Below are 27252 nucleotides of genomic sequence, written 5' to 3'. Positions count from 1 at the left end.
TTCTTCCTCAATGGAATATATCTTTGTTGAGAGTTATGAAATATAACCTGAAATGTCTGCCACTGCTTCTCTTATCATCTTCTCTTTTAACCTATTTACCCAGTGAACTTTAGCCAACTCTGTCTTCATATGCTTGTAATTATTTCTTTAAGTTTAAGACACTCGTCATGGCCCCACAATTCTATTTCTTAAACTGAATTGGATATTCATGATGTTATGATCACTCTTGCCCTGAGGATCCTTTATAATGAGGTCTTGGATTAATGCTGTCTTGTTACCGGGCCTAAAATAGCCTGTTCCCGGTTAGATCCTACAATGTATTGTTCTAAGGAACTGTCCTGAATACACTCTGTGAACTCAGCCCCCCATTCTGTCTTTGAAAGTTGATTTGTTCAATTGATATTAAGATTCAAATCGCCCATGGCCGTTTAATCATCGTTACCACTACAAAATACTGAGTTGATTACACAAATGCAGTAATGAAGGTCTGATGTCCCAGGTCTTCAAATCAAATTTTAATCATAGAGTCCCTACAGTGCAGAAAGAGGCCATTTGGCCCATCGAGCCTGTACCAGCCACAATCCCACCCAGTCCCTAATCCCATAACGCCAAACATTTACCCTGCTAATCCCCCTGACACTAGGGGCAATTTAGCATGGCCAATCAACCTAACCCGCACATCTTTTGGACTGTGGGAGGAAACCGGAGCACCCGGAGGAAACCCACGCAGACACGGGGAGAACATGCAAACTCCACACAGACAGTCACCCGAGGGTGGAATCAAACCCGGGTCCCTGGCACTGTGGGGCAGCAGTGCTAACCACTGTGCCACCATGCTGCCCATTTTCAAAAACTTTGAAAGATTGGAGATAACCATGTCATGAAAGTTGGGTGTACAGATTAGTTGCTTTGCTTATTGTATAGTTTTGAACTTTGGAGAGAGCTGATTGGTGTTTTACTAGTTTAGAGGTTTGTAAGCCACTTGGGCATTATTGCAGATGAATCCTTATTGGGCAGCTGGTAATAATTATGGAATTCTATAGAACAAACTCAAACCATAAAGTGGAAAGAATTTGCTGCTTTTAAATACAATGGGGGAAGGTTAACATCCAGTTTATAAAAGTGGTACTGACACCTTCAGTTCACTTTTGTCTGACCTTCTGCATGAAGTACCTACAAAGGCAGTAGCAATGCTACCATACTCAGGTTAAATCACCGCCAGTCAGCTCTCCCCCCTCAAGGGAGAGAGCAGCCTATGGTCATCTGGGGCTATGTTGACTTTATCTTTACCGTACCTAGGCAGGAAAGTAAGTTGTGAAAAGGACAATAGGGGTCTACAAAGAGATATTGGTTAAGTGAGTGGACAAAAATTTGGCAGATGGAATATAATTGTGGGAAAATATGAACTTGTCCACATTGGCAGGAAGAATAAGAAAAAACAGCACATTATTTAAATGGAGTGAGATTGCAGAACTTGGTGGTACAGATGGGATCTGGGTATCGTGGTGCATGAATCGAGAAAAGTTAATATGCAGGTATACCAAGTGATTCGGGAGACTAATGGAATGTTGTCATTATGGCAAGGCGAATGGTATATATAAGTAGGGATTTTTTGCTACAGTTGTAGATGGAATGTGGCGTGGAGGTCACAATCAGATCAGCCATAATATTAAATGGTGGAGCAGGCTTAAGGGGCAGAATGACCTACTCCTGCTTCTAATTCATAAGCCTGTTTGTAAAACAGATGGGTCAACAGATGCATGAGAACGCCATCACCTGCAAACTTTCCTGTAAGCCACGCCCTATGCTGAATTGGAACTATATTGTTTTTCCTTTGCTGTCGCTGTATCAAAATCCTGGAACTTGCTCCCGAAATGCATCGTGGATGTATCTACACCTGATGGACTGCAGCGGTTCAACAACATGAATCTCCACCATCTTCCCAAGAGCAAATAGGGGTGGGCAATCAAAGCTGGCCGAGTCAGTGAATCTAACACTCCATGAACGAATTAAAGGAAAAACATCATGCAGGTCTCATCATAACCATGATGCACTGTGGAATGCACAATGCTATTGGATGCCCTAAAACTAGCAGGACACCCCATTGTTTTGCTCTAGTCTTTGGGCAGTTTAGGAATTCATACTGTAGTAGATTGCATTATCTGAGCACGTGTTTATTGTGCTCTCTCTAATGCCCTCTCTGTTGGGGGAGGGTATAAATAAGGTTTGAACAATAAAATCCAGGCCAAAGTTTTGACCAAAAGCAATGAGCTGTCATAGAAGGAGACCTACAATGAGGCCACAGCCATGGAAATGGCAGAAAAACGATTATTGCAAGGGAATTATTTCCCTGTGCTGGCAGGAAATTCCACTTGATTTCAGCAAGTTCAATGCCACGGAAGCCAAAATCGCAGACTGAGTCAGGGAGTTAGTTACTGTCTTGCCAAGTTTGCCATCAATCATTTAAATGCCTGAGGGAAAGTCAGTCAAATACAGACAACATTCAGGGGTAGTGGAAACAGTAATGCTGCGGGTTGTGGTAAACCGCCAGAATGCAGCCTTGCACTAAGGTGAGGTTCTGGTAGGTTCAAAGCCAGTCTAGGACTCAGGAGATGATATTGTGTAGAAAGATTCATCAGAGAGCAAGAAAAACAGCACATGGGGGATGAGAGTAATGTGGGTGCAGATATAATTCCAGTACCCATGGTAAAAATTAAAGTCGGGGATTCACGACTTTTATTGTTGATTCAGGGGTAGTAGTGTCTGCTATCTTGGAAGGAGAGTAAAATAAATTCTTCTGTCATTTTTCCTTGACACAATTGCTGTTAAACTGATGGGTTATTTAGCCATTATTGACCACTTAAGGGCCGTTTACCATCCAGCCTCAATTCTTTGATTGGCAGGAGCATTTACCAGACCTGGGGGAAGTCTGAAAATGAACCAACTTGGACCTTTGGTGGGAAAAGAGGGCAGCCTCCATCATAAACATCCTTCTGACTTCAGGTGCCCCCACCGCTTGAGGTCCAGTGATCTCTGGATCTCCCTCTCCCCCGACACCCCGGTTGCCCCCTTTGACCCCTTAAACTTATCTTGCCTTCCAGTCCCGGGTCTTAGGCTCAGGCATCTTCCTGAAGTCCCTCTTCAGTCCGCTGCTGGGACTGGAGAGCTGCCAGCCATTCAGATAGACCAACAGCCTTCCTGGTTGGGAATTCTTCCCAAGCGAGGGGCAATTGACGCTCATTTGAGAATGAAATGGCTGCGGGAATTCTGAGTCGGTGGGGACCCTTCAGATGGCAGGAAGGGAGACCCCACTATCCATGCTTTTCTTCGACATGGACTGGACAATTTTCTGTTCCCTTACAGAATAACTCCAAATTCTGCAACAAGTTGCTCAGCTAATGATTTAGTGTTTAAACGCATTCCCAGGGCAAGAATTAGTTTGCTTAAACCTGCCATCAGTAGCAAAGTAAGAGAAAAGCAAGACAAAATAAAGAAGAGTCATGATACTTGAAGCATGAAACTGAAGAGAAAAAGTTTTACAAAGTGCTGGTCAAAGTGTAAAGGAAACGTATGTGACTGGAGTTGTTGTAAAGAGACTAGGTGCATTCACAAATCTAGTGAAGATTGGGGAGAGACTCCATCATGTATGTTATTTGATTGAAGGGAAATATGACCAAAGGTGAACATGATAATCCTCCTTTAATTCAAATTTTCCTAGAGTCCAAAGTGGAAGTCAAAAAGAAAAAGTTGGCTGTATTCCAGAATCTCACCAGCAGAGCAAAGTGAGTCAGGGTTTTTGAAGAAAAGGAAGCAATTAATGCCATAGCCCCAAACATTAAATTGAGTTGGTAGTCAAAGTTCAGCGTTGATAAAGTCAGAGATGTTGAGAGAGCAGCATCATGGAAATGGAAGGAGATACTCAGACATAAAGAGAAAGAAACTTTAGATAGGTTGATTGAAAGCATGTGGCAAGGAAGTAAATAAGTTATTTTGATTCATTCTTATCAAATTATATTTTTGTTAAATGCATAGCTGGTGTTAAGGGAAAACAATTTTTGCACATGTATTGGCCATATATGTTTTGGTTGTGATCGCAGTAAAACCAATATGGAACCCGACTTGTTAAATTTCAGGTGTTGTTGATTTTGGTTTAGTCATATTGTATTCAGGAAAATTGTATACATTATCGTTTAAATTATAATGTTTTAAGTTTTTCAAGTGAGGAGGGAGTGTACTTTATTTGAAGTTCTGAGCATTTTGTTATATTGACCTCTCTCATGACCTGGCTGCTTGCAGCTGAACATGTGTTAGTCTTGGTCAATGTAATACACAACGTATACCTTTGGATGTAGATTTTGCCTGGTATATAATACTCATGAAACATTATTATTGTCAACCTCCGATTCAGCCAGTGAGCTGTATATTGCCCCGCTCTGTTTCACTGCTGGGGACAGACAGCATAGGTCGGTGCCAGTTACTCGCCTGTTGACTGGCAAAGTTCTGTAACCTTTACACTCGACTCGTACCTCAGAGATGCAATGAAAACTACCACTGGCTGTTGTTGATAGTGGTGGAGGAAGAGGAGCAGGTGAAAAGAGGAGTTACTGTAGATATAAACACACTACTACTGGGCGCTGGAGCACATTGATTGCCATGTCACCATTGTATTTAAATTGTACAATTCCTATAGATTGTGACAGCTAAGACGATATATCTCTGTTGGCAATGAGGTCAAAGGACAGTTTCCAGTGCCAATTGTGGCAAACCATTTAAGAGATACAGTTGCAGTCAAATCTAGAAAGTAAATAGATGAATCTTCATCTGATGCTGAATGGCAAAGCAAGATTGAAATGTTTATGAAAGAAGGAACTTGAGTTTATATCGCGCCTTTCACGTTCTCAAAACATCTTCCAGCCAGCAAAGTACTTTTTGTACTGTGGTCATGGTTGTAATATGATGGCAAGGCTTGGCATAACCGAACTGTTGGTTTCACTTGTGAAGTTGCTCTTGACCATCCATTGCTGTGCAGTTTTCTTTACTCACATTGAAAGTTAGTTTTGGTTCATTGAAGCCTATTTTTCTCTCCCATCCCCTTTCCATTAAGTTCAGCCAGTGTGAGCAAGTGACCGTTCTTCATACGTGAGCCCGGGCAACAGTTTCTGTGTGTGTGTGTGTGTGTGTGTTGGGAGGGTGGGGGCAAGCTAACATAGCTGAGACTGACCCTGCCGGTGGCCATCATCCACTGGGGAATTGCGAGATACTGATCAGGTGCAGCAAAACTGGCCGTTTAGCTCCACCTCATATCTTGGGGAAGGAAGATCAATTTGGAGCCCCTTTATCACTGCCCTGGCAAAGTACAGCTTGTGAATTGTAACCTCATAGTCCCTGGCTCAGCATTGCAGCTTTCAGTGAGTTTACACCCCGGGCCTTTTAAGGAAACGGCTTTAATCTAGTTAAAACCTTCCTATTTGAGTTTCTGATACAATTTACTCATACGTTTTTCTCTTGCATGCAGGCGCTTTTATCTTGACCTCACCCACACATATTTACACATACTCTTACCCCACGCATATGCTTTTTGCTTTCTATATTTTTTAAATAATCAATTCCTGTCTGGGTACCTTAAAGAGAAATGATAATTTTGTATTTAATGTCACAAGAAAGAGCTACTGTGGATGAATTATAAAATATATATTGTAGCTTCAAATGAAAACTGTGGAGGGAAAAAGCCTCATTTGTTGGTCGCAGTTAATTAAGTCATTTTCTGTCTGTATGATAAATAAGTGCCCTAGCTGTTTTCATATCAATAATTAACACTGCACAGGGGCTGTGCAAATTGAATTCCGAACATTTATGCTGGCTTCATGTGGCCTTGACTGCCCTGGCTGCACCCAGGTAAACATTACTGTCCTACAAATTGTGCAGTTAGATAATGCCATACAAGAGAGAGATGTTGAAATGTTTGTGGAAAAATGTGATTAATGTCACATGTTGACCCTTCTTTACGCAGTGGGATTAGTTGGGGGCATAAATAGCTTCATTGTGCAAAATGCACAGTAAGTGAAACAAATAGCTCCGTAGTGCACAATGCACCATAAGTGAAACACATAGCATGCCTGGAGTAAAACTGCAGGGAAACATTTAAGACTGTTGGAAATGCAATGAGATTCGAGGGTTTTGTAAGAAATATTTGGAAACTTGATTAAAATGACTCACTGTAAGGATTCGGTCCAGAATACATTTTACAACATTACATCACAATTTGGGTCAGTGAATGTGTGGTTGTAATCTCCTTACCTGAACTTCTGGATAACAAATTCTTTGACCCTCTTTCTGCCTTTCAGTGCGAGCTGTGTGGTATAATTCTCAATGATGCTTGTCAAATGTTAGGAATAAGGCAAGATTAAGATATTAGCAGATCTCCCATGGCATTATTTTGGATAGACAAGAGACTTGATAGTGACATCTGGCTGCTGCGGTGGAACTGTGTTTAATCTGGCAACTCTTTGCGATTTCCCAGATAATTTCCATGGAGAAACTACCTAAAAGACAAATCAAGGCAAATTGTAGATGCTTGTAAAGTTGTGATTTCAGCAGACAGTGGTAATTGCTTGTAAATATGTGGCTCCAGGCCAGATGTCGCCAACAGTTATCGAATTGTTTTGCACCTATCAGTGTGTGACTGATATGTAGCGGAATATTTCTGCTATTTTTATACATGAATCAACCACGGCATTGATTATGATAGACAGTGCTTAGAATAGCCAGAAAACATATTGTTTTTAATTCGAGTGGGTTGCATGGTCCAACGTAAAATGCTTCTTCTCAGCAAGGGCCCAGGATGGCTCGGGAAAGTGAGTGGGGCATGTCAGTTTTCGTGAGGGGATGTAGTTTGTTGAATGAGCGGAGGGGGAGCTGTGGGATTAGTGAGGACTGGGTAGGTGTAGAGGAAAAGATTTTCATTTGCAGGGTGAAAAAGCAGGTGTAGGCCAGACTTTGTGATTTGAAAATGGCCGTGGACACAGTGTTTTGAAAACGAGATATGTTTTGTAGAAATTAAGTTCGACAGGTTCTTTTGAGCTTACCAGATATTTCTGCATGGCTTGCTGGAATTAATCAAAAGTTGAGTTTGGAAGAACCAAGTGGATCAAGTGTCAAATGAGTCTCATTCGGTTATAATAAATTGGACTATAAGCATAACTGAGATGTCTGCGGAAAAAACATACAAATATATCTTTAATATATTAAAGATGTAAAAATGTTTCACGTAAGAAGTATAATAATTTCTGTGTAATCGTTTTCAAAGGATGAATGTTATGGAAAGGATCAAATCACAGCATTGTGTTCAAAGAACAAAGAACAATACAGCACAGGAACAGGCCCTTCGGCCCTCCAAGCCTGCACCGCTCATGTGCCCAACTAGACCATTCGTTTGTATTCCTCTATTCCCAGTCTGTTCATGTGGCTATCTAGATAAGTCTTAAACGATCCCAGTGTGTCCGCCTCAATCACCTTGCTTGGGAGTGCATTCCAGGCCCCCACCACCCTCGGTGTAAAATACATACCCCTGACATCTGTGTTGAACCTTGCCCCCCCCCCTCACCTTGAACCTGTGACCCCTTGGTGTTCGTCACCTCCGACCTGGGGAAAAGCTTCCCACTGTTCACCCTATCTATGCCATTCATAATTTTATACACCTCTATTATACCCCTCATCCTCTGTCTTTCCAGGGAGAACATCCCCAGTTTACCCAATCTCTCTTCATAGCTAAGACCCTCCATACCAGGCAACATCCTGGTAAACCTTTTCTGCACTCTCTCCAAAGCCTCCACGTCCTTCTGGTATTGTGGCGACCAGAACTGGACGCAGTATTCCAAATGTGGCCTAACCAACGTTCTATACAGCCGCAACATCATATGCCAACTTTTATATTCTATGCCCCGTCCAATAAAGGCAAGCATGCCATATGCCTTCTTGACCACTCTCTCCACCTGTGCTGCCACCTTTAAGGATCTGTGGACTTGTACACCCAGGTCCCTCTGTGTGTCTATACTCCTGATGGTTCTGCCATTTATTGTATAGCTCTCCCTTACATTAGATCTACTGAAATGCATCACTTCGCACTTATCTGGATTAAATTCCATCTGCCATTTCTTCGCCCAATGTTCCAGCCTATCTATATCCTGCTGTATCCTGCTGTTCCTAAAAATCATTGGATTTCACTAGTGTGAAAATGCTCCCATAAAGCTCAGAAGTTTACTGATTCTCTAAAACTAAATGTAAATATCAAATTCACTTGTTCTTAAAATGATGCTGCAAAGAGTTGCAGTTGGGAGTGACGTAACTGAACGTTCAAGTCATACTATGGAAGTATCGGGGTTCTTGAATGGAAGGGAACTTTATAAATAACAGTTGCGGCAATTAGGTTGAGTTGTGAGCTTCCAGCAAAAAGAGATCGAGATTGCATACCAAATGGGCCATTGAAGGCTTGCCATGCAGTCTCCATCCAAGTGTTGCTGGAATTGGAAACAGGAAGGCTAACTGGATCAGTTGCACGTTTGAAATTCTGAACTTACTTCCATCGCTTGTGCTTTTGCAAGTTAATCTTTGTTTTTTTTTTAATCTTTCCCTAGGAATTCCTAGGCCTCCGCATCCTTCAGATATTTCGCCCTATTATCCACTCTCGCCAGGTACCGTTGGCCAAATCCCCCATCCACTAGGATGGTTAGTACCACAGTAAGCAGTTCCAGTTCTTTTTCTTTTTATTCTTTTAATTCTTGTAGAATTTTGCATGTTACTGTATTGTGCAATTATTGTAATGAGCTGTGATTGGCTACTGGGTACCCACATAGTCATATGGGGCTTCTCCCTTGGCAACACCTGTCAACACTGGTTACTATGACAAAAGGCTACAAATTAAGGACTGTTAATTTAATGTTTTCCTACTGAGTTCTAAATACCAAAAGAGGCCCGAAGCAGAACGGCGGCTCTTTGATTTGATGTATTTTATTTTGGTATAAATTTACATTCATTATTGTTTTCTTTTGGATCTGTAGCCCTCAATTATTGTGATGGCTCCATTAAAGCAAACGCCGCTTCTCCTTTAATTATCACAACAAAACACCTAGTTTTAGCTTGGGGAGAAGGTCTCTGTTGACATTAGCAGAGGTTATAAAATTTAATTAGCTGGTTCTATCAGATTTAGCACATTAAAATTGTTCTTTATTTACATCCTTTGATCCTGGCTGTGAAATCAACAAGACTTTTTGTTCTGGTCAAATGAGAGTGAGCTTGCATCAGCAGAAGTTTCCAGTTATTTTTTTCCCCTCTTCCTTTCTTCTTTTCAGGCAAGGTCAACCTGTTTACCCAATCACGACAGGGGGATTTCGGCATCCCTACCCCACTGCACTCACCGTCAATGCTTCCATGTCAAGGTGGGTACAATTGCCTTGGTGGCAATCAACTTCTTGTTTTAAGCAGATGATGATCTCCGAGCGTTTTCTCAACAGTTCTTTTGTTTTAATCATCCTGCCTTTGTCTTCACTCAATGAGGACTCACATTGCCATTTCCTAATACTCCCTTTAATCGCAATGGAAGGATTGACATGTGCGATTTGTATTGTCTTTGTAATAAACGGGCAAATAAACTAAATGCCATTTCAGAACTAAGTGTTGCACTTTATGAATGAACTGGCAAATAGTGCATCATAATTTTGAAATGGAGTTTTTACTGCAGCACTATTGTGAAAGGAGATCATTTATATTGTCCACAAATATTGACTGCTTTTCAAGGCTGTAGTGGTTAAAATATTGCCCCCAAGGGAATATCTAAGTGTCAAGAGCATGCTGCAATTATTGCACACTTTATATCAGTGTTGGAGCCCGAGGGACAATATTTTAGCACTTGCAGACAGAAAAGTGCAGTTAATATTTATTATACCCTATGGCTAGAGTCACTTATCACTACTTGAGCCATACTAAGTCAGATCAGAGAGTAATAATCTTCGTTGTTACATCACAGGTTAAAGGCCACTTTAACATGGAATTACTCAAAGTAGTAATAGACTGGCTGCTCTTCCACTTAAAAGGCTTGCAGTCCTTTCTATTGAGGTAGCGACACACAAAGCACCTAATATTTTCATCCATGTAATAGACTCCCATTGTCAAAAGTAGGAAGCATTCCAGTGGTAATGGAAGTTTACATCAGTTATTGGACTGCCATTAACTAATACATCAGTGGGGCTACTGGTCACAAAAGTGCCTACAAGGAGTCTTTGGACCGCTAAAGAAAAACTGATATTCACTGTGATTATTTTTACTTACTGGACACTTGAACCTCCTGGTACGTAGAACACAGAACAGTACAGCACAGGAACAGACCCTTCAGCCCAACGATGTTGTGCTGAACATGACGCCAAATTAAACTAATCCCTTCTGCCTGTCCTTGGTCTGTAACCTTCCAGCTTCCTTAATTTGCATCCAGATCGTTCCTTTGTTGACTAATTTCAAAATTAAATTTAACGGCCGCAGGAGCTCATTCTCCCTCGCGCCCGGCAACCTTTGGTTTCTGCCTTCCCTCGTGCACAATCTGGGCTTACAACAAAAAGTTGTCCTTTAGGGGATGCAGGAGTCTGAAAATCGACCATGGACAGGGTTTTAAATTTTGAGTCTCATAGCTTGAGAGTTTATTCCTGCTGAAATTATTAAATCTGTCTTCTCTTTTGATCAGCAGGAGCCCCACTGACTGTGTTTTGCCCATATATATTATTTTCAGTTTTTACACTTGAGGCATTGATTCTAGGAAGGATAAATTATTGATTCCCTAACACAGTAAAAGAAAATAAATACTGTAAGAATTAAAACAGTTCTTGAAATATGGAGTTTTTTTTTTTGGCCTTCCAACAATTGCTCGTGCAGCAGTGTGGGTGGAGAAGGCAACTCCAAATTATTCCACAGCTTTCTGTACTGACATCCACTTTCACGAGAGTATCACTTTTTATTATTTTTTGTGGAAGCTGTCTCTTTGAAGGCCAGCTGACGAAGACTGATGAAATTCATTGGTTTTATTGACTTGATGTGTTCAGTGTTGTCCATTAATTTAAAAACTGGAGTTGATTCTCTCTAAACCCCTACCCTATCAGATGATCACATTGCACTGCGGTCAGGTATTACGGAATTTTTAGATACCCCACATCCAGTCATAAAATGCAGCGCAAAGTGGAAAAATTCAACAACTGTATTGGCAAAGTGGCAAATCTTAAAAGTGGGATGTTTGAAAGGATGAACAATGCTGCGTTCTATACATTATGTTTGGCAATGTGTTAAGCACAGAATTTTCCAAATCCTTCATGAATGTGTAACATTCTTGAGTGTTTTAAATCTCTCTCAAAAGCAAAATTACTGTGTTAAATTTACAGGTTTAAAATACCCCTTAATTTAGGAGAACTAAATTGCTATGCACCTTTCTGTCACTATAGCTTCTGGAGCGTTTAGATTTTGAGTGTGATACGGTGCGAGGGATAGGAGATGAACCAAAAGGGAAATTGGAATTCTTTGCTGATTCAAGTGTTTTGAATTGTACAGAAGTTCACACTTGCCCTCGGTCAAATCAGACTATCCTGCAGTGGCAGTAAAAAGAAAGTTGCAAACAAATGTTAAAATAAAAATGGAAAGTGCTACATGTAGGAGTGTCTAGTTCAGATGATGATTGACCTCCTCTTCATTTCCTGTACTTCTATTTTGTGGTGACACAGTTTTAGGACACAAAAGGTGAATGCTTCTGTTCCTGGTAAGGGACACCCTTGTTTTATCCCTAGAGTTGGTGAATTTAGTATACAGTAGCTATACATTTAAATCTTATCTACAGAGTGTCAATTCTCACAATGACCCGACCACATTGTCATATTGGTGTGAATTTGTTTTTTAATATCTTAACCAACACTTGGGATGCTTGCTCAGTGTAACTAATGAATATCCTTTTAATGCTGTGGAAGCACCTTCGACACAGTAAGCATTCAGTCACAGGCACTTGGAAAGTATAAACGAGGGAGCGCATGTGCACCTCGTGAAATAGAACTCCGCTTTAAAGATGGGGTCACTTGCAGAATCCTGAGATAATGTGGTTTTCACATTGGCCTGTTCAACCATCCTTTGATGTTACGGAGGTTGTGCAGTCAAAAGTATGATCCTGCAATTGCAACTTTTGAGCTGCATGAATGCAGTTTTGAATGCGTACAGTTGTTTTGGCATTGCTTTTAATTTAAGCTGTCACATGAATTCAGAGCTGTCGGTAACCTGAGCACAGTACGTAACCCCTTCCGTAAATGGACAATTGGAGAAAGTAATTCTTGGCCTTGGATGAGGCTAGACCAACACATTAGTTGAATTCTTAGTTAGCTTGTATTGTAGCATAATAGGATAGAAATGAGATGTCCGTTTGGCCGTCTTTCTTGAGATTGTGTATTTTATTGCATGCTTTGCCACGGATTGGTGGCTTTCCGGTTCTGACCCGATGCAACGTGTTCCCATATGGCCAGAGTAATCTGAAAAGGTGGCAAAAAAAACCAAACTGAATTAAATAAACAGCACATTCCTAAATGTGCACTGCCATCATCGTACACAAACATCAGCTTATTCCAGTCACATTATTCATCCAATCTTTGTGTCAATTGGCCAGCTCATCAAGTAAAAGTCAAAGCATACATCAGTATTTTGTAGTAACAAAGCCAACAGTCTTCTGTAAAATGTGTGTACGGAATGCCACACCAACTAGCTCACTGACAAGTACTCTGTTTAAATTTATTTTGGGGCAAAGACTAAAATATATATATACTATATATATTACATACATATATATATTTTTTCCATTCCTTTCACAAATTAGAGGTTCCTTATGTTAGGAAATTACATGTTTAATAGAGAAAACCAGTAGAGGAAATGTCCAGAGCCTCTGTCAGCATCACTCTCAGTTCAGTGGGTGTGACCTTTATTTGGATTTTGTCCAGATGAGCTAAGCATCCACTTCATAGAATCCCGCCAGTGCAGAATGAGGCCATTCGGCCCATCGAGTCTGCACCGACCACAATCTCACCCAGGCCCTATTCCCGTAACAACACATATTTACCCTGCTAATCCCCCGACACTAAGGGCCAATTCGAATGGCCAATTGACCTAATCCACACATCTTTGGACTGAGAGAAAACCGCAGCACCCAGAGGAAACCCACGCAGATACGGGGAGAATGTGCAAACTCCACACAAACAGTGACCCGTGGCCGGAATTGAACCTGGGTCCCTGGCGCTGTAAGGCAGGAGTTCTATTGGTTGATGCTATCCTTTTTTGCACCATTTGGCAAGAGCCTGTGTGCAATAAAAACCTGATTAAGAACAGTATCAGTGACCAAAGAAGGCAAATAGTAATAAAGAGTTTTTAGCACATCGATCACAAACTCAGTGGTGTATCTGGGCTTTGGGTTTTGTGCTAACAAAGCAGTGACAATTGTATCGATTACTGTCTTCCCCCAATATCAAGCACAAATGTGTTGATTGTGATTTGCGAAAGGATAGTGAATTCAGGGTACCTTCTCTCCTTCAAATTGGTGACTACCTGCATAGGATCTCTCCAGAAATTATTTCCGCAAGGGTACAAATTTAGTCTTTGGCCTCTTTATAGAATCAAAGAATCCCTATAGTGCAGCAGCAGGCCATCAAGCTGCACCGACAACAATTCTACCCAAGGCCCTAACCCATACCTCCACATATTTACCCTGCTAGACTCCCTGACACTAAGGGGCAATTTAGCATGGCCAGTCCACCTAACCCGCACATCTTTGGACTGTGGGAGGAAACCAGAGCACCCGGAGGAAACCCACGCAGACACGGGGAGAGCGTGCAAATTCCACACAGTCATCCGAGGTGAACCCTGGGTCCCTGGCACTATGAGGGAGCAGTGCTAACCACTGTGCCCCGTGCCACCCTGTAACCTACATTTGGACTGGCACTGGAACCATTCCATTTGGCCCTTTTTGCCCATCGGTTACTTTATCTGCTCTATAAATCTTAAAAAAGAAACAAAATAAAATTCAAGGTTTACATTGTTATACAGTGCAACTGAGATCATCCAGTCCTATTTGGTAGTCCCACTTAGTCCTGCAGTGTGGAGCCCAAATGCTGACACCAAATTATGCCTGTGGGCTTCAGTATAATTGTATAATTGTGGTATTGGTAAACTGTATTGTAGCAGTAATGAGGCCCTCTTAATGGAAAAATGCAATAATTTTCACAAGATTTAATTGTGCCAGCCATGTAAAATTTAAATGGGTATTTAGTAATACTGGAGGTAAAATAAAATAAAGTAATGAGGTATTGTAAATCTGTAACTAATTTTAACTAGCCAAGGTAGCTGCCATGCAGGATAAAATATGCATGTATTAAAGTTTACAACGCATCAGCATTACCACACCGGATTCCAGTCCTGTGTACAATGTTAATGTCCATATGCATACACAACAAATGCAAACATACAAAACCAATAAGAGAGACTGGTAATTGATGATACATCAAAGCTCTTGGAAGCTGATGTTCAGAACTTGAAAAGCTACTGTTTTGATCGGGGCTCTGACTGTTCGTCACAGCCCCAATTAATCCAGTACTAGCTAATTTCCCAGTGGCTACAAGTATATTTACAAACTACTCCATAGCACTGTATTTAAGCAATCACTAATTGCTCCTAATGATGGGTTTATTTTCTGTTCATCTGATTTAGAGTTCAGCTAATTTAATTGGTGGAGGGTGAGACTTTACTGATGGGCTGAAACAGCTAATGCATTTTGATGATAGCTGTTAATTAAATTAGCATAGATTATTAGGCAAGGCTCCCCATCTCCAGAGACTAAGTAGATGCATTTGTAAAAGTACAGCTTTAGATCGGGGCAGGATAAATTAACCATTTAAAACTAACAATTTCCAGAGGTTTAGCAGAATAGCAAAAAAATGTTCATTACAGAATAGCAAAATATGACTCTCAGGAATGTGTCAAATATTCACGATTTTTCAGTATTGCAATCGTATAGCTGGAAGCCTGGCCCCAGTTACAGGAGTGCAAAGGTGCTCATCTCGGAAGAGGGAAAGGTACAGGACTAGTTTCTGGGTGCACATGGCTGTCTTATAGCTTATCCCCCTCGCTCCCCCACAAATAGAATGTGGGGAGGGATCAAGTTGTCAAAGAAGAAGCACGATTTGTACACTTTTTGAAGGCGGTCATTAAAGCAACTTAGCAGTTCTTCAACAGTTTTTCCTGTAGGGGCATACATTAGTTATTCAGATGAAAAAAATAGAACAGAAGGCATTTGTGCGGTAGTAGGGTGATGAAACTACACGTCTGTATTATTCGTATGACATCCGTAGGAAATGTAGACGCCATGCCCTGCCAGAGCACACCTTTTGATATATATTCCATCCAGTAGTAGGGCAGTGATTTCTTCGAATTAAGTGATGGGTCATTATACTTTAAACATAGCAGAGAGGCATAGACTGGCAATTAAATAGCAATAGCTGACATTCACTTGTGCCACCCTGTGACCCTGTTAGATTGAGATGTTAGAGCTTCAGGGCCCCTCAGCCTAGTAAATTGGCTGAAGGTGCTTCTCCTGACTAGGGCCCGCTCTGAAATGTGCTGCCTTCAAAGGGATCAGCATCATGTATAAACCATAATGTGGGTTTGTGGTGGTTTAGAAAGCTCAGGAAAATTGAGCTTGGAAAGATGAGAGATAACAACTGCACAGGGAGAGGAGGGGGAATAATGACAAACTAGCTGCAACTCAAAGAGGCTGTTTTTTTTTGCAAGGGGGGAAAAAAGCTTCCCACAGCTCTCACATAAAACAAAGTCAGGCAGATGACATGCAGTTAACAGAAAAATGTCAACAGTGAAATAAAGTGAGAGTGAACGCGATAGAAACCCCAGAGACACTGTGGAACAAAAATGAGTTTGTTCGTAACATGGCCTGCAAGTTTATGCACATCATTATATTCTGGCTTGCAGCCATAAAAGCAGTCAGGATTTTTTCATAATTAGCTGTTTAGAATTTTTAGTTTTTACAATGGAATATATATATAATATAATGTAGTTTCCTTGTTCAGTTGTAGATATATCTATTAAATAATGCAAAAGCTATACCAAATTTCAAATATTTTGTAGATAGTGTGGTAGTAATCACCTTATGATAGATTGACATTTTATAGTGTCCATTAACTTCTGAACCCTCATAAGTCTCTTCAGGTAATGAAATGAATGTAACCACTTCATCACATGAAGAATAATACTCTTGAGCTTTTGAAAGCCCTAGTGTACTATAAAATACTTCACCTGTGTACTGTCTTATGTTTGTGTGGTAACTGTAAATGGTATTTTCACTGCTCACTCTGCTAATATTTCACTCCAGGAAAAAAAAAGAGTCTGCATCTGTCAGCTAACACAATAACTGCCTCCCACATGCTGTGTAATTGGACACAAATGTTCACTCCAAAATCATTTTGCTATATTTTGAAATGAAGCAGTAAATATATCATTATTATATTAATAGGAAATGATTTTGTTGGCTTGATTCACGATGGAAGATTTTGGTGTATCTAAAATTCAGCCAATTTCAGTAATGCTAGAAATTGCAATTTGACCATGTATAAATCTGGACAGGTGATAATGCAAACATTGTCAAAAGGGTCAAACCAAAGCTGCTCTTTTGAAAGGCTTATTGTACAGAGTTCTATAAAGGAAAGACTTAGAATTTATGTAGCAATGTATTGTATTTATACAGTGCTTATATTGTAATTTTTTTATCACTATATACTATCCGTAGCCTCAAAGTCAAACCGACAGTTGTATAATGATGATTCATTTTATGTTATTAATCACAGCTACATAGAGTGATTGTGACAGCTTGTGCTTGCATGTATGCTTGCTTATATATCAAATGTGCCCATCCCTCCCGTTCATTCATTTCTGTTCTGTTGATTTACACAGTTTTCTCTCTGGTAGGTTCCCCCCACACATGGTTCCACCACATCACAGTTTACACACAACGGGAATTCCTCATCCTGCCATAGTCACACCAACTGTCAAACAAGAGTCTTCCCAGAGCGACATCGGATCCCTCAATAACTCGTAAGTCATCAACCTGTCACTTTATCTTAATGTCCATAACACTTCATAATTTCCAAAAATGATTGAACTTCTTTTCAAAATTTCCAAAGAATGTGCATCTCTCTTGTTTTGGATTTTAAAATGTGGGCTTCTCCCAGTTAATTGTAACCTACTGTTCTTATTTTGATTTTAATATTGAATCATTTAAAATGTAGCCTTTTGTTTAGAAAGAACCGGTTGTTTCAGTTTCACTGGTGAAGCTGGTAACTGTTCTCATTTTCTCAGAAAACATCATCAGGATGCCAAAAAAGAAGAGGAAAAGAAAAAGCCACACATAAAGAAACCTTTGAATGCATTCATGTTGTACATGAAGGAAATGAGAGCAAAGGTAGTAGCAGAGTGCACGCTGAAAGAGAGTGCGGCCATCAATCAGATCCTTGGCCGAAGGGTAAGCAGCTTAAACCACGTGGCACAAAACCAGGTTAGAAGTGTAATCTTGGTGATCAGGGTAGTCAGTGAGTGGTGATTTTTTTTTTACGTTGGCCATTACTTTTTTCATATCTCAATTCGGGATCAACACTCCTTAGGAATTGGAAGCAAGTGTTGCCAATAATAGTGAATGACACAGCATGTGAAAATCAATGAATGGTTTAATGCTTCCTTTAAAATAGCATGGAGAGAAGTGTTACACAGATACAGTAAATACCTGTCCAATTTTATTAACCTCTATATTCACTTTTGCTTCTCAATTCAAGAACTCCATCTCAGCTGTGAAATTATTAAACATGATGTGCCATACTTCTTAAAAAGCCCGTACAATATTAGTACACCTTTTCTTGATTTTGATGCTTCATTCTTATTTTAGTTGAATAATTCCTCTTTTGGCCCTCCTCCAAACACTTAATATATAGCTGATGAGTCTCTTTATTCTGCTTTTACAATGAATTCTGGGGTTTTTTTCCCCCACAGTAAATTAATCTATTCAGATATAACATGGTGCTAATGTTATATTGTGGTACACAGCCCAGTTATTATGCATTAACCTTTTCAGGCATTTTTATATGCAAGTATTAATGTGATCTATTTCTCCTACATCCAACCCTGTTTATTCTCAGTGGCATGCTTTGTCTAGAGAAGAACAAGCAAAGTACTATGAGTTAGCCAGAAAGGAACGGCAGCTTCACATGCAACTCTACCCGGGCTGGTCAGCACGAGATAACTATGTAAGTTTCATTCTCTACATGCTTCCCTGTTCCCTGCCCCCACTCCCATTTATTTATTTTTTTGTTCTCCACAGGCCCAGCAGGGTGCACGTCATACATGTCAGTCTAATGTTACAAATAATGACCAAGATGAAGCCAACATTGTCCTCCCATCTTGAGAAGCTTGTGTGCGCGCCACAGAGCTGTCCTTCACATAGCTTTGTTTCACAGGGTTGATCGGAAGGGGCAATTTTATTCTTCTGAGATGTTTTTGATTCTGATTGATGTGGTTCTGTGAACCAAATGGACAAACTGAGTTTGTGCTATTTTCTCCCCTCCTCCATTTCTTTTTTTTGTCTCTCCCTATTTAGGGCAAGAGGAAGAAGAGGAAAAGGGAAAAGCAGGCAGGGGAAACCAATGGTAAGTAGACAGCAATTATCTTCCATTATAAAGGGCACCCTTCACATATCCGAATGACAACATTTAATCAGATGAAACCCTAGCTGCTGCTAACCATGTTTTATAACATTGTTAATTATAATACTATTTATGGCAGTGTTAATTTTGTGGCTGGTTTGCCTTTCCAAGTATGATAAAGTAATCAGTGCATGAATTGTAGACATTTTAATACTCGTTTTTGTAGAACTCCTTTTTTAAAAAACACAAATTATTGCCTTAGCTATTGTAACATGAAATATTTTGAAGCTTACTGTTGTATGTACTTATTGTCTTGTATTGACATATTAATTTGGGCTGTACCTGTTTTCTGATGCATCCTCTACGTAATTAGCCTTACCTGCTAGCCTAATCCCATTATCCTACTTCACATTTGCTGTTGGAAGGCATGCATGTAAAATTGACCCTGCTATCTAGCTCCTTCTGCTAAGCACTTTAACCTTTTTAGCTTGATTCAAGCCTAACATCCTCTGCTGGCACTAACCTGCAGGTTCTTTATTCAGTCCACTGACTCCTTTTTGTGAATTCTCATTTAAAATCTACTATAAAATAATTCAAATCTGTGTTGCCACACAATATTGGTGCTTTTTAAATGGGTGAAAAATACAGCTGTGATTTTAATACATTTTTATGAAATTAGAGGGCATTGCTGATCACTGGTAACAGATAAATTGATTCATTCCTTTTTGTTTTCTTGTCTCTCTTTCTTCCTTTGCTGTCTCCTCTGCTCGCTTTCTTCCAATTTGTTCAGATCTGAGCGCTCCTAAGAAATGCCGAGCGCGCTTTGGCCTTGATCAACAGAATAACTGGTGCGGCCCGTGCAGGTGTGTATCGTTTTCCCAGGTTTGCTATGGTTGGTTTCAGCTGGGTTAAATTGGTACTTTCCCCTTCTTGCTATCACTGTTTCAGTGTTTTAATTGGATGCTGCAACTTACCCTTGCATCTATTGTTGCTAGGAAGTGCGAATTTTGTTTTAAAAAGCGATGAGGGGAGAATGCCAACTTGGCCAGCTAAACCACTAGCTCTGGCTGAGATGTCACATCCAGTGAGCAGTATCCTCCATTTGTTGTTTTTGTTTACTTCATGCTAACAGATGCAAATACTCCAAAGAAGTGTCGGGCATTGTTCGGGCTAGACCAACAGAGTTTATGGTGCAAACCTTGCAGGTATACTCCCATTAGGCCTTCCGGAATTAAATATGCCCTTTTATTGGATTTGTAGTGCATTCGTGTGACTTTCCTGTGCTCTAATGTGCTAATATTCTATAGCTTATTGCAGATTTTTTTATTTTTCTTTTCTTTTTTACCTGTTGCCTTTTATTAGCAGCATTGGTCTATCTCCTTGCAAGCACTGTCCACCTCCTTTATCCCCACCCTACTTTCCTGGCCCTCCCCAAACCGTGGTTGCGATGGGCCTGTGACCTTGTGTCGGAGATTGGTGCAGTGAAACCTAGGACAGAGGAGAGAGAAGTTTTAATCTTGAAAACTGGCTCTAACTACTAACCATCCATGGTTCATAAAGATCTGTATATGTATGTACATATATATATATTTCTTTTAGAAAACTCACCTGATTTCCGGTGAATGTGTAGACATTGCAGTTCTAAGTGCACAACATGTACTGATATCCTTCTGTGCATGAGTTCATTTTAGTCAGTAAATGTGAAATTTCAACATCATTTTTACAGAGACTGTTGTTGATAAAATAGTCGGCTCTCCTGAGTAGTTATCACATAATTGTACAACAGCTAAGTTTCCAAGAAGCAGAAAGGTATTTGTGCACTCCAGTAACTATGTCTTTACATTTTTTGTATTAATCGCCAATTTATTTTTAGTAATTGGGCGTCATACCAGCTACAAGCTCGTTCAGAGGAAACTTTCATTTTCAGGCGAGTGCAAAATCTGTTGGAATATCTTTTTAAGTAACACAATTAAATTTCTCTTTTAGTTTTCTTACAATTCGGTTTAACTAAACAAACTCAGACATCAAACGGTCAAAGGCTTATCCACCACAGCTAATCTGGGTACTCTAGAAATTTTTGAACTACTCTGGTTGCCAATTCTCTAATTCTTAGGACTTGGCTGGGTAGAGGGAATAAATGTTTTGTCCTGTTTATATACATCGTTCCTGTTGACTGCATTTGGTTAAATCTTATTTCTTTGTCCTGACACATGCAGTCTTTGAAGTGGGAATGTTGTCATGGTAGGTATTTTGCTTCTTCCAAGTTGAAACCTTTTAATTTTTCACGTAAAGTGGTGCTCGATCTCCCTTTTTCTCTTTCATACTTCATTTCCCCTAATTCAGACCGTGCTACAGTCTCTTTAACCACACTTAGCTTTAAATTATTGGAAATACTGAAATTTCTGCTCATGTAGTGAGGCTTATGGAGACTGTGCACTTGTGTGTGTTCCTTTTTCGCACTGTCTTTTTGTTGGCATGTATGTTAAGAGTAACTTACTTTCATTCTATAATCATGATCTTAAAGCATAATTAAGATGTAAAATATAATTGTGCTTCTGACCAAGTTCTATGACTGGAAGATACATTTTTCATCTGCTTATTTAACTGTGTCATTTTTAATAAATGGTGCTCAAATTAAATGTAAATATTGTGTAAGATGCAGCACAGACAATTGCCAAGTGATGGACAAACATCACTGCATTACTGAACAGGTGCCAGAGAATTGTCAGCTGATACTGATTTGTGTAAAAGCAGTAGTAAATTTGAGACTGCAACACTTTTTACCACTTTCTCTGAGCATTTGGCCATCATGCAGTTCTTTTTGCTTTATGGATTGGTTAATCATTTCAGTAGCTGTAGAGTTTATGATGCAAAGAGGAACGAGGAAAGAGTCCAAGTAAACAGTTCTAAATGGGATTCTTCGACTGTTGCCAAAGGTGCCCCTTTCTGATTTCAGATGTCAACTTTGTACTTGAGGGTTAGTGCTCAGAATGGGGCAAATTTTGCAAAAATGGGTTTAGAAATTGCTTTCTTCCTAATTGATGCGCACCAGACTGCAAAACATGTGGCAGATAAACAATTCTTCAATAATGATTTCTAATAAAAATTTTGGGTTACTGGACACTTTTTTAATTTAATATTTTTTTGCAATCCTACAATTGCAAAATAATGGAGGGGATGAATATTCCAATTTAATATTCAAAATTCAACTTTTAAAATGATTATTTGAATCCGATTTCTTACCTTTCATGAAAGTATTGACTCCCTCATTGGGTTTGGCTCAAAGAGTGGAAAGTCTCCTCTAGTGCTATACCCAAATGGCCATCTTCAACCTTGAATCTATACGATGAGTGGTGTGGGCATTACAAGTGAGTTCAGCTCAATCTTCCATTGTCTTCAACTCCTTCAGCAGTGGTCAATAAGTGTGTCAGGAGCAGAAGCCTTGATTTCTTGTTTTTTGTGGTCCTTTCTTGACTTAAGCTTACTAAGGCATGTTGCTGTGTGCCTGCTCCCGCTGCCGCCATCCCCCCCCCCCCCCAAAAAAAACCTCAGGCTGAGGTGAACCTAAGCCATTACATACTTGGAATCAAAACTGGGACCTTGTTGAACTATGTGGCTGCCTTAAGCAAAATTTCATCTGAGCTTTTCCTCAGTTTGGAAGGAGCAAGCATTTGTTTCGGCAAAATAGTTAATGCCCTTTTTTTAAAAAAAAATAAACCTTTCCCGAGGAAGGGGTGGAATTTTTCACTTCATTTTGATATTTCTGGGAATCTTGTAGTCAAGCATTGGAAAGTCATTAAATTGAATGTAATTAGCAATGCATTTTCCTTAAAGTTGACAAAGAGTTAAAATTTGAAGGACAATATAGATAGAAGAATGGTTACCAATCTGCAGTGCCACTGAATCATGGGACACACATTTGCATGAGAAATTCCTTGCGGGCAGAGCCTGTGGTTGGGTTGAATCAATAAATGCTCCATTATGAAAGATGTACACGTAGACATCCTGAGGCATGGACCAAAGCATGAGCCCTGTGACTGATTGCCTGACCACCCTGTGGAAGAATTCAACAGACGGCAGGACAAATTTTGATGATGGGGATTGAGATTAAAATAACTTTAATCTGCAGTGAAATAACTTTATGAAAACCACATGAAGTTCCTAATATATTCCTACTATGGCTCACAATTTCCCACACTGAAACATTCTTATTGGGAGGCAATCCTACTTTTATGTGTCCGCAAACACCAAGTCGGGGAAGAGCTGAGACCCCAGGAATCTCTAAATGGGAGAAAATAATAAGAATGACTTCTAGAACTTTCCAAAACACAAGCAATGATGGAAGGAAAATATATAAAGTTGCAAGTATTGATATCAGAAGCAGCAGCTGTAAAAGATTCAGCACACTTTATCTGTTATCCTTAATTTTGGGTGACTAACAATTGCTGAAAATTTTATAAATTCTGTTTCCTGCCTCCCCAACCAGTTATTGAGAAATTATTTAGCTGTCATTTGGACTTTGCTACCAATGTTAGTTGACTTGTTTAAGTTTTGAAATTGTGTATTCATCTGCAATGCACTGATGCAGATTAATCCCAGTCTCGTGCATTTGATTTTTGTTCTGCATCTGATCTGATACCTTAATGTGTACCTGTAGATTGTCTACATTCTTACAATGCTTTCCGGGATCCGTATTTAAATAAACCGCTGCATTGTCAAGAAATAATTTATGCATTGTTTAAATACAATTTCCAGACCTAGGGACCATTTTCCCTCAGTAGTTCAGGGTTGAGTTAAATCAAGATTGTTTGCACTTTATTAGCCAATGACTTGCAATTATTTTGGAGTCAGAGTTCTATTCATTTGGCAATTACCTGGTTGTTGGTGTTGCGTTTTTCTGTTTTGAGCCCACCAAGTTGGTCCTTTCACCTCCAGCTTTGTTCTAATATGGCGCATGCCCTGCTGCTTCACTTGCATGTTCCTGTCCGTTACATGGTTCTTTTGTCTTGAGGAACCATGTGTTTAACTGCATGCGTACATTACAGTTCAGCACGTGTTTGACCGAGCAGGCTTCTGTGGCTTGAACTCTGTATAAAAGCTGTCTCAAATATGTCTTATCATCCTGGCCCTGAATATATTTGACAGATTTCTAATGGGTGTGAACTTCTAACATTGGGCTGCAGACAACTGGGGTGGCATTTGTAATGTTAGAAAACTTCAGCTGTGAACCGCATATCCCCTTTCCTTTGGCAAAATGCAGGACAAAATAAGATTATTTGTAGTGTGAATACTAATACATTTTCTTCTATCTTTTTAGTGAAAATTGAAAGAGCCCTACTAATAACTACTACATGTCGTTGTTTGCAAATTTTATTAGGTGGTTGAACTATTGCTTGTTTGTAAAATAAACCAAATGTACTCTAACAGTGAATCCTTGGCCAAACTGCTCCAGGAATTGTGAAGTACAATAAAAGCCTTCTTTCCTCTCACAGATAGCTGGTGTGAAAATGACGCATACAAGGAACCCTATTAATGAAATGTGAACCTTTTTTCAATCAACCAAACCTTAATTGACTTGCGTTTTCCATTGCAGACCATTAAAAGAATCAGCCACAGCCTGCAGGCCATAGAACCAGTTATTCTTGTTTTTTTTTGCATTTTCCATGGTTTCTTGTTCCTTCTCTTTCTTTCATTCCTTTCTTTAGTATCCTTCTCCTGTCATCTTCAATTTGGTGTGGTTCTTAACAGATAAATCGTCATTTTGTTAGTGTTTCACATATCAGAAAGCTATACCTTATTACATTTAAACAAATTTGTAAATCCCTATAGATATGCTGGCTTAATTGGGCCTTGCATTAGTTATTAATGTTTCAAATGTCGTGGATGTACTCTTGTTGCCTGAATAAGATTACTTTCTTTGTTCAAATAACCAACTCCATTAGTCTTTTTGCCCTTTATTTACAGATAAATCTTTCCCTGTTTCTAGGAGAAAAAAAAAGTGCATTCGCTACATACAAGGTGAAGGCAGCTGCGCCAGCCCACCCTCTTCAGATGGAAGCATATTAGATTCTCCTCCCCCTTCTCCTTCCATGTTAAGCCCGTCTACAGCAGACTCTGATCCACAGACTGAACAAATGCAACCTCTGTCACTCACAATGAAACCTGATCCTTTGGCCCATCTTTCCTCGCCATCCTCTTCCTCAGTCTTGTCGACAAACTCAGCACTCAAGTCCAGCGCAGTTTCAGCTGTTAGTTGCCAGAACGGGGCATTAGAGCACCGATTAGTACACCAATCCACATCCTCGTCTTCGTCGCAGACTCGACCTTCGACTTCATCCATGTCAATTGTCCATTCCCACGGTGCTTTGCAAGAGACACAGTCCCAGCCACTTTCACTTGTAACCAAGTCTTTAGAATAGCTTTTAGCATAGTTGCTGGTGTTCTTTTTATTTCATTTGTGCCATATGGCTACATGTCAGTAGATGTTATGGAGTGCATTGGTCAATATTTGACCCATTGTTATTTCAAGGTCCTCTTTGAATATGTAGGATAAGCCTTGAGAGATCCTGCCAACCTCTTGTCAATCATTGCAAAACCTTGTAGTGTTCATCACTGTTATGTGACTCTTACTGGGTGGATTCTTTACTAGTAAGAGACTGATATCAAATTCAAAGAAGCCCTTGTGGAAGGAGTTGGCTACGCTGTATTATTTGTATTAAATAAGAGCTTGCGAACCAATCATTTTACGTCCATTTTATCCTTAAGGGCACAATGAATGCAGTGCCACCTGTTAATTGTGTGGAACAACTTTTGTGATGTTGCGTGTTATTGTTTAAATGTACAGAAATAATGGGGAAAACTGTGTTAATATGCATTGTTCCATGGCGTTGTTTTTTGGGGGGGGGGATGCAAAAAGAAATTACAACGCTATAGGACCAGTAGTATTTATTGCTTTAGAGATGCTTGTTGTATCATGTATGTTGTCTTTTAAATATTTTTCATTTCTTCAAACAATGTATAAAGTTTTTTTTTGCTTAGTGTAAGCATCTTATATATGAAAAGATTCATTTACCAAGGATTTCACCTTTTTTCCTCTGTTGTGATACATGACTGTCACCAAATGGATAATGTAGTGGCATTGTAAAGAACAAAAGTGCACAAAATTGCTGAAAAAAAAGCCATTGTACAAAAGAAAACTTGAAAGTGATTGGGGGAGGGGGGAATGTTTTTGGGAATAGCACAAAAAAAGCATCTGATCACCCATCTAAAGCCACATAGTGGACTGAAGCCTCAACCCCTGGAATTGCTTAACCTATATTCTATGTATGTATTCTGTGCCAAACTTTTAAAAGTCGATACATCTGCCCTCCCCCATTTTTGCTGTATTTTGGTCCTTTTTAGCTGTGAGGTAACATAGGTATGTATGTAGATTTAATGTTGCTGACTAGTTTAAGCTATAACGCAATGTGTTTGGTAGCTATTGGCAAAATCATCCAAAAAATCGTATAAAGCAAAGCATTGAAGGGTGAGAATTAATAAAACCCATAAGGGCCAAATTTTCTGTACGTTGGGGAAATTACTCAAAACTGAAACTGCCACTTTTTATGTACACTACTATCAGTAGGTATTTAGTAAATTTTAAAATAGGCATGTTGATGTTGCAAAGGCTGTATACAACTGATGAAAAAGTTCATTCTTTCGGTGCCATTGTAGTAGAAATGAAGCAGTTGTATAGCTGTTTTTTTTCCATTTTACTAAGAAGCTGATGACCTTTTGTGAATACTCTCAATGTTTCCTAACAGCTGTGATGTTCCTGTTCTGTTTTTTGCTCCTTTTTTTTCTTTTCGTTTTTGAAACCATTTTTGTAATGAATCAATGTTCATGCTGTACAGTATCTGTAGCATGCAGTTCTGGATTAATAAAAGCAACTTAGTACGTGCAGAGAATTCTTGTGGTATTCGTGTGCGCTGCGTCACAGCTACCTGAAGAAAATGGACCGTCGACTTTTCACCTGAGCCATGACAAGAACCTTTTACATAAATTCCATTCATTGTCCCTGCCCAGTTCAGATAATATGTGGTATGATACACTTTGTTCGAGAGCTGGACATTGGTGCTGGCGTGCTGTGGATGAGGAGTAATTGCAAAGAACGTGTTCCTGATGGACAGAACATGTTGCCTGCCTCTGCAGAGATAGGTAATGAGTCATTTGTTAGGCTGCACTTCATTTTCTTTGCTTTTGACATTTTGCACACTCACTATTAACTGGTTTGTAGCTGTTGCTTTTCTTTAAAGTTTTGGGGTGGGTGCCCCTTGAAAAGCAATATTTCATTACAGTGAGACACTGTAAAAGATGCATTTAATAAAAAGTATTGCATGATTGTCAACGAATTCTCAACTCTGAATTCGCTGGGGATAATGTATGTAACTGCTGTTTTTTTGTGTACGTTGCTTTTTTTTAAGTTTGGAACATTTTTATGATGAAATCACAAATGCGC

The 27252-nt window shown here is 39.7% G+C and overlaps 1 protein-coding gene across 20 annotated transcripts in view; it reads left to right on the top strand.

Moving 5' to 3' along the window:
• tcf7l2 (transcription factor 7 like 2) overlaps positions 1-26694 on the top strand; it is a 186030-nt gene extending 159336 nt beyond the window's left edge. For 2 of the 20 annotated variants that reach the window (XM_078223288.1, XM_078223283.1), the window contains exons 6-14: positions 8634-8736; positions 9348-9434; positions 17032-17157; positions 17422-17584; positions 18252-18359; positions 18710-18758; positions 19546-19618; positions 20629-20682; positions 24742-26694. In XM_078223288.1, the coding sequence (XP_078079414.1) occupies positions 8634-8736; positions 9348-9434; positions 17032-17157; positions 17422-17584; positions 18252-18359; positions 18710-18758; positions 19546-19618; positions 20629-20682; positions 24742-25174 (1196 nt within the window). In that variant the 3' untranslated portion in view covers positions 25175-26694. Of the gene's footprint in view, positions 1-8633; positions 8737-9347; positions 9435-17016; positions 17158-17421; positions 17585-18251; positions 18360-18709; positions 18759-19545; positions 19623-19887; positions 19961-20628; positions 20683-24697 lie in introns of all 20 variants that reach the window. The other 18 variants (XM_078223284.1, XM_078223282.1, XM_078223294.1 and 15 more) reach the window with 13 other exon arrangements.
• Positions 26695-27252: the final 558 nt, after the last annotated feature.

This window comes from Mustelus asterias, chromosome 11 (assembly GCF_964213995.1).
Source record: "Mustelus asterias chromosome 11, sMusAst1.hap1.1, whole genome shotgun sequence".
In the NCBI taxonomy this organism is placed as follows: domain Eukaryota; kingdom Metazoa; phylum Chordata; class Chondrichthyes; order Carcharhiniformes; family Triakidae; genus Mustelus; species Mustelus asterias.
Note: the sequence above shows the minus strand (reverse complement) of the source record. Positions and strands in the feature narration are given on the sequence as shown.